This window comes from Bison bison, unplaced genomic scaffold (genome assembly GCF_000754665.1).
Source record: "Bison bison bison isolate TAMUID 2011002044 unplaced genomic scaffold, Bison_UMD1.0 scf7180017864063, whole genome shotgun sequence".
Classification (NCBI taxonomy): domain Eukaryota; kingdom Metazoa; phylum Chordata; class Mammalia; order Artiodactyla; family Bovidae; genus Bison; species Bison bison.
The window spans coordinates 16129991-16138243 of record NW_011494635.1 but is presented as its reverse complement, the minus strand read 5'-3'; the positions used below and the strand labels follow the sequence as shown (position 1 = coordinate 16138243).

The 8253-nt window shown below is 50.7% G+C and overlaps 1 protein-coding gene across 1 annotated transcript in view; it reads right to left on the bottom strand.

The window, feature by feature from the left end:
- Positions 1–6009: 6009 nt before the first annotated feature.
- The window catches only part of DIDO1 (death inducer-obliterator 1), a 50651-nt gene continuing 48407 nt past the window's right edge, over positions 6010–8253 (bottom strand). The window contains exon 17 of the mRNA XM_010836588.1: positions 6010–8253. This exon is cut by the window's right edge and continues 3 nt beyond it. Coding sequence (XP_010834890.1) covers positions 7504–8253 — 750 coding nt within the window. The 3' untranslated portion in view covers positions 6010–7503.

The following is an 8253-nucleotide window of genomic DNA, read 5'->3' as shown; positions in this document are numbered from 1 at the left end:
GCCCCCGCCACGGCTCCACCTCCCGGGCTGCGCGCGCAGGTAGAGGGCGCGAAGGGGGTGGGGCGGAGCCTCCAGGTCCAGAGGCCGTGGGGCTGGACTACCTGGGTTCGCGCGTCCGCGAGTCGAGACCACTGTAGTCCAGTGTCGCGGGAGCAGACTGCCTGGGGCCTGGCCGGGTATCGGGTCGCAGGTACCTCTCCAAGCAATGCACCTCCTCGAGTTCACGGATTCACGGGTTGCTGTGCGGGTAGCCCCTTCTCGGGACACAAGGGTTCCGTGCGTCCGAACAGCAAACAGGTGAGACAGCGGCCCAAAGTACAGGTGTGACGAGGCAGTCTGTGCCTAGGTGAAAACTCAGTCAGGTAGATAAAAACACGCGGTGCCCGGTTTCGTCCTAGAACAGGCAGCGCTCCTGTAATCAATGCATGCCGCGAATACTGGCCAGTGGTGAGTGTGGTGCACATGCCACATAGGTTCATCCTTTTAAAGTGTGCCCTTTGGGGGCAGTGTATTCACATCCCATCACCACAGTCAGGTTCAGAACATTTTCACCCCAAAGAACCCCATACCCATTAGCACTCCCTACCCACTAACCTCCTTTCTGTCCTTGTGGGTTTGCTAAGCCTGGGCCTGTCCTCTAAGGTGTAGGTACTGTGTCCACCTCTCAGCCGTGCCCCCACATCACCCAGTGGTTGTTTTCTGTAGGGGAACCAGGTAGTTCAAGGACAGGCCTGTGCCTAAAGGCACAGTTCTTCCACCAGGCTGTCAATGTTGTGCTCATTCCATTAAAGCTCAGATGGCCCTCCTTGGAGTGGCATTCATTTCTTCTGTAGTATCTCTTCTTCGGACAATATAAAATAGTCCTATGCATTTGCTTTGATAGTTTGCTTTTTTTTTCCCCACTTAGTATGTCCCCAGTAGGGAAATGATGAACCACTTGCTCAATAAAAGATATCAGGACATCTGATTAATCATATAGAGAAAAAATTAAGAATGCTTTCCCCCACACCAGCATAATAATTAGTTTCAGATCATTGAAATACAAAATTGTATAACCAATAAGTATACAGGATGATATCAATAAAATATATGAGACGATTCTAAGCATGACACCAACACAGACCATAATGTGCACAGACTTGCCCTGGCGAACTTGTTTAAAAGCAGATTCTAAAAAAAAAAAAAAGGCCTGGGTAGGTCCCAGAATGCCCTGTTTCTAGGGAGCCCCCAGCTGATGTGTGTGCCTCTGATCAGTGGACCCCACTCTGAGTAGCAGAATCACAGAGTACGCGGAAATTTACAGTGTTTAAAAGAGAAAATAAAGATTATATTCAACTTGGCTTTTCATTTACCAGAAATAAAGATCACTGGCACCTACAGTGTTTTTTGTGTTTCTTGATTTGCATGGATTCCTTGCAAATAGCAGTTTCTGAGCCTTCTTTTATTTAGACATGAAACATGAGAATGATCTGGCTTTAGTGAAGCTTATTTTATAAATCAAATGTGAAGAAAATATCAAACATGCTTACTTCAGACTCTAAATGTGGCTCCCAACAGTTCTGGTCTAGCCCTCCAGGGCAGCCCTCCTTAGCTGAGGAGTCAGGCAGAGCCCAGGGAAGGTCAGGATGGGACAAAGCCCACCCCCAACACTTGGCTCCCTTGAGCCAAAAGTAGGCCCCTGTTCCAAACATGCCAAAAAAAAAAAAAAGTAAACAGCATCGTGGAGCAGTGCAAAAGGCTGCCTTTTGAGGCCAGGAGGGGCCACCCTGTGGCCAGGCTATGCTGTAGGGGAGACCTGCACGGCCAGCTGGTCCACGTTCCTAGCAGCTCCTCTCCTGTGTGTTCGTGATCGGGGGTCAGCAGAGACAGTTCTGCATGAGATCTGGAGGCCAGAAGAGGAGCTACAGCCTCACAGATTTTTCTACTCAGAGGTCACACCCTGGGGCCACACGTGTGGCGATCCCCCTCTTGGGGACAGCAGCTCCACCTGCTGTTCCACCTCCTAGGGGCCCACTCAGCCTCTGTCGAGCCCAGTGTGCCTCTAAGCCTTACAATACAGTGCCCAGCTCCTCAGGCCAGACTATCAACGCTGGGGGTGCAAAAAAACGTAGGAGAGAAGCCGGTCCTTCCTCAGGGAACCTGACCTGTCCTCACCCCATTCTCCACACCTTCCCTCAGCCGGTCCTGTCTATCCAGCTCCCACAGCCAAGCTAAGCCTGCAGACCAAGCCCTGATATGTCACCCTGTCCCTGTCTCTCTGTCTTTCCCTCTCTCCCTCCCTGTCTCCCCCTGACCCAGATAACGAAGCGACAGTGAAACCCGCAGCTCCAAGTCTTCATGTTGTGTGCTGTGCATCTTGTTGCTGTGACTTGTGGGTTTCATTCACTCCTTAAGGAGTAAGATGAGTGGAGAAATCTTTGTTAGAGATGTGATTTTAATCAGCTGCTTAGGAGAATTTGCAGAGTCTGGCAAGACTGAGCAACTAGCACAGCGCAGAGCCCTGAGTAATATTTGTTGTCACATGACCTGGGCCTGTGATGTGTGTTCCTTGAAGCAACTTGGGAGAAATTGATTAAATATTTTTGTGACCAATTACTAAATATTTGCAAAAATTAATTGTTAAGTATTTAATTTTGTGTTTTAAGTTTGATACTATCTTTAAATATTTCTAAAAATACTGTTTAATAGATTGATAGGAGTAAGAAATAGGACACAGAACAAAATACAAGTTTCCCTCTGCTTTCTCGAAGGTGCCTCGTCTGTTAAAGTATCAATAAATTACACACACAAGGAAAGACAAACCAAAGGAAAATTTAAAGCCACTAACTTGGACTTCCAAGGAAATGAATGCGTCAGCCTGTCAGGTCAAGAGACCAACAGTTCAATGACAATGGGCAGGTGGCCCGCAGGAGTCAGACCACCAGAGGCAGGGAGAGGGCTGAGGCTATAGTTAAAAAGTAAAGTGAAGTCACTCAGTTGTGTCTGACTCTGTGACCCCATGGACTGTAGCCTACCAGGTTCCTCTGTCCATGGGATTTTCCAGGCAAGAGCACAGAAGTGGGTTGCCATTTCCTTCTCCAGGGGATCTTCCCAGCCCAGGGATCGAACCCAGGTCTCCTGCATTGCAGGCAGACGCTTTACAGTCTGAGCCACCAGGGAAGCCAAGAGGGAAGCCACCAGGGAGGCTATAGTTAAAAACTGCAAAATCACAACACATTAAAAGCAGCCCGAGGTGGACCTGCGCTGCAGAGAATTAGCGCTGAATGTCCAGGGCTCGGTGGAGAGATTTCAGGACTGGTCTGGGAAAAGTTCAACGGAGCAGGGTGTCAGAGCCGTGGCTATGCTGGGGTGTCCTGACCCGCTCAACCACGTGGTGAGGAGAAGGAAGCAGCAAAGGGACCCAAGCCTTCTCTCCCTCGCTCCCACCCCTTCCTCCTTCCCCACTCTGTGTTCTTTAAACAAAAGGAAAGTGTTCCTTTACTACTTACATGATGACAGATGTCTATGGGTAGCCAGTCCATCATCACAGATGAAAGGATGCACATGGTCCAGGGGAGAGGTGTGACCTCGGCCGAGCTGCCTTTCAGGCTTGAGCTGCTTTCTTTTTGTTCCTGACGTGCAATATGTGTGTGTGTGTGTGTGTGTGTGTGTGTGTCCATGTGCATGTGTGTACAGGCAGGAGCTGGGTCTCACCCAGCAGTTGCCAGCCCAGCACAGTCTCCCTGTGGGTCTGGGTGTCACTCACAGTCAAGGTCATGAGAGCAAACAGCCTCCATAGCTGCCATGGGACAGGACCCCTTGTCCCCCGAATGCCTCCACCCTGCTGCCATGCCCACCACCCTGCTCTGTCTGCCTCCTGTCCCCTCTGGCATGTCCTGAGCAGAGTCTTGCAGCTGATGGCCTTGGCCTGGGGCCAGTATCTCACTGGACGCATGTGGCTCCCCCTGGCAGTTGGGCCTCAATCCACCCTTACGTTGGCTAAAGGGCACCTGGGTGGTTTTCTGCTTTGGGCGATCGTGAATATGTATCACCAGAAATATTCAAGTTCTCGCACCCTTGGGGTGACATTGCCCCCCTGGGAGCACATGCTTTGGGGTGAATGTAGAGGGGCATGGCTGGTTTGCATGGACTTCAGGGACAAGTCACTGATTGGAAACTGACAGCTCTTCTCTGGGGGTGCTGCCTTCCCTCTACACTGTCCTGCGTCCTCGCCAGCACTTGCCACTATCAGCTTTCTGACTCACGCTGTGTAACTTTCCTGGGGCAGTGTCCATGGCAGCTGAATTCCTCTTCTTTTTACTGATACCCTGATTTCTCTGTTGCAGCCAGGGGTGGCTGTGTGCCCACCTGGCCAACGAGGTCAAACCAGACATTTTAAAGGGGCGACGCTGGCTTCCTCCTACAATAGTGAAGGGATGATGGGTTGGTTCCAAAGGCAGCCTTCTTGCAAACCGGAGGACAAGAGTCATGAACAGTGGATGGCAGTGCAGGGGCCCCTCAGTGACATCATAAGTCAGTCCACTTGCTGGGGCTGCCTGTCCCCCACCTTCATGTGTTGCTCAAAGATGCAAAAATCTCTGTACCTCTTTGGTGATCCCTGCCTGAGCACCAGGAACACAGGTACAGGAAAAGGAGGCCAGAGGCACTGCAAGGAACTCGTGCCTCTGGACAGCGGCACCTGGGGAATCTTGGTTTCCCTGGGATACCTCTCATTGCCCCCATTCCATGAACATGTGGGACCCCACATATCTCCAGGGAGCATACATTCTCTGGGAAGGAGAAGCTTGAAATCTTTTGAACAATGTGAAAAATGAAAATTAGGCTTTTGATGAATACTTGATGTCTTTGGGAATCACCCAGGTTATAAGAAGTGAAAAAAGATACAAGAACGTATAGAATCCCAATTGTGTAAAAGAAAAATGGAGGGAAAAGGGATTAAGGGAAAAGGCACACAGCCGATGACCTGTTGGGTGGGAAGATGTGGGTGGTCTTGGTGGGTCTCCCCTTTCTTAAGTGTCTGACAAGAAGCAGGCTTCACAATCATTCGAAACCTGGAGCTCCAATCCTCATCTTGAGGGACCTGGGTTGCGGTTGGGGCTCGTATCCCGGTGCACCTGCTTCCCCCAGCCCTGCCCAGTGTCTGTCCTGCAGCACTTGGGCTTCTCTCTCTGGCAGGCGTCACCAAGCTCAGGCTAGCACCATGGGTTCTCCACAGATGAGCCTCCTTCCTGGGCCATTGTGTGTCAGCGAGCCTGATGCGTTTCCAAGATGGCAGTGGTGGCAGTGGCCCCAGGCTGGGGTCCCTGCACTCACCCCTGGTTTCTCGTGTGTTCAGCTGGGTAACCGATGGTCAGTTACTGACTCTTCAGCCCACGGGGTGGAGTCTGTCCTGCCCCAGGGACGTTTTCTGGGTGTCTTGGCTCACGGCAGGATGATGGGTGCACAAGCTTTGTTAAGAAGCCAAATGCTGGTGCCAGGGTCACCAGGTTGGGGCTAGTCATGCAGCTGAAGTTCAAGGGCAAGACCCACAGCTTCGTCGTCTCCTCCCAGGCTGTTCTCCTGACCTGAAAGCACCACATGCCCCCACCTCCCACTCTACCACCCCCGGCTATTTACTCCACCCTGCATGGTGCCTGGCCCACCTGCTCTGCCTCACCACATGCTCCCTACCAACCTGCCGGCCAGCCCGATGCACCTTTAAGCCCTGAGTCAGCAACTGGGACTCTGGGTGCCTGCCAATCCTGCAAGGGATCTGCGTAGACTGCCTATCCCCAGACCTCACGTCCCTGTCATCCCTGATCGTGCTTCTCTGTCTTTCCCTTTGTGGCCTCGGACTTCCTGCTGGATGTGGGGACCCACACTGGAACTGTCCCTAAAGGGGGTGCATTTGGGAGGGGTCTTCAGGCCAAGAGCACCCCCTGCCCACAACACGCTGACCCGCAGGAAGTAGGGAGCCAAGATGTCCTGTCCAGACCCGACTTTCCAATGCGATGCCACACAAGACAGAAAAACTTTCTGTAGATGTTTATTCTACTTCATGTAACAAAGCTATGAAGTTCCATGTTTAAATGTACAGTGATATAATACTTTGCAATATAAAATACAATTTACAGAAATTTCTATCAAGTAAACCTAAAGAAACACACTTGATTTTTTACATTTGGTTGTATTTAAATTAGAAAATTTTTGTTTTACATGTAAAAAAAAAAAACCTTCACATCACATTAGATGTTGGAACTCGTCACCACTTTAATGTAACTTAACCTACTGATAGGGTCTGTAACACCCACAAATCACCCAAACTGCTAAGTTCTCAATGTTCTCGCAGCTTAAACATTTGTGCTAGAAAGGGAAGAATCTGTAGTGATGTACAATGGAATAGACTCCAAAGAACAAAGGAAATTCTCTAACTTTACATTTGCAAAATTAAGTTTATGAAAATATAAAAAAAAATATCAAATTATATTTATACAGTCAAATAAATTAGCAAGTTTTCCTCTACTTTCCACTTCAGAAATACTTGGAAACACACGACGGGAAGCAGCTTCCTGTGCTTCACGGTGAAAAGCATTCTAATTTGCAGTTTTTGAGCTAATAGCGCTATTTTCACCTCAGGCTTTATACAAATATTGTTCCATTTCAACGACAAATGCTGAGACTTATCACCTGACAAGGACAGCAGTGTGGAGCTAGTGCACTTTTCCTGGGACATAAGAAAGAACTGCTCAGGTGGTAAAGTCCAACCAAAAAACTGTTCCTGATTATTCAAGTCAAAGAACGGCCCTCCCACCCCACCCCACCTTTTAAATTACACTTAATTGATTTATTTCCTTTCTTTAGACTGGTAAAATTTAAATCTTTTAAACTAAATATTATTTAAAATTCAACAGTTTCTATTCAGATGTTGCTTTTAATCATTTTTTTGGGGAAAGAAAAACTGTAAGGCAATACATAAAAACTGAGCAAAACTAAGAAATGTTTTGTTTCCTGGTTGAAATTTGTAATTCAAATTTCTTTGTGACGAGAGAAAGATGCATCTGTTAAATTTGGCATTTCTCAACCATCCAGAGGTTAGCTGACAGCCATGCACAGAAACCCATGGCCACCAGGTCCGAACCCTGTGAACCAGACTCTGGAAACAGCCACACCTCTGGAAACAGACACACAGGTGAGATGTCAGGAAAGGTATGGCTTTAACAGCCACTAAACTCCCTCACAACTTACAACAGTCAAGTTACTAGAAAAGATAACTTTATAATCTGAAAAAGCAATATGCTTTTGTAGGTACGTTCCCATTTCAGTATATTTAAATGGAAATGTTAAGAGTTCTTAGTTTTTTGTTTCTAAAAAAGCATAGGAATTGTAAAGGTGTGAAATTTTTTAAGAAACCATTATACACAAAATTACAGTAACTTTTCAAGTCCATAAGGTTCTATTTGCGCATGAGCCCCCAGTTCTTTCCAAGACCATCTGCTCAGCAGGGAGTGCGGCTGCTGCAGGGCCCTAGGTCTGGGCAGTCGGAGCGGCAGCCCGAGGGGTCTCGGTCTTGGGGTCCCGGGGCCGCTCCGGGCTCCGGCTGCGGTCCCTGCGGCGCTCCCGCTCTCGGGCCTTGTCGCGGTCTCGGTCCCTGCTGCGGGACCTCTCCCGGTCGCGCCTGCGGTCGCGGTCCCTGTTGCGGCTCCGCTCTCGGCCCCGGTCCCACTCACGCCCCTTGTCCCTGCTCCCGTTCCGCTCGCGGCTCCTGTCCCAGTCACGGCCAGCGTCCTTGTCACGGTGGCGGTCCCAGTCTCGGCCACGGTCCCAGTCCCGCTCGCGGCTCCACGTCCGGCCGCGCTCCCGCTCCCAGGGCTTCCCACGCTCCCTCTCCCGCCGCCGGTCATCGAGGGCCCGGCCTGAGCGGCTGTCAGGTGGTGGGGCCTCAGGCTCCTCTGGGGCCTTGTCGCGGGGCCGCCCCTCAAAGGCCGGGCCTCTGTACTCATGGCCCCGGCCCCCCTCGCGGAAGTCGGCCTCTGGGCCCTGGGCCGGTGCGGCAGACGGTGCAGGAGGGTGGCTGGGCAGCTCCAGCAGTGGCCTGGGCGCTGGCTTGGGGCCGGGGGGAGCTGGACCCTGGAAGTGGAAGCGGGGAGGCACCGGTTCACTCTTCTCCGGGAATGGGGCACCCCCCCGAGGTCCCCCAAAGGGCAGGGGTGCAGGTGCCCTCTGGCCGGAGAACCGGGGCGGTGAGTGGACCCGCTGCTCTTCAAACTGCTGAGG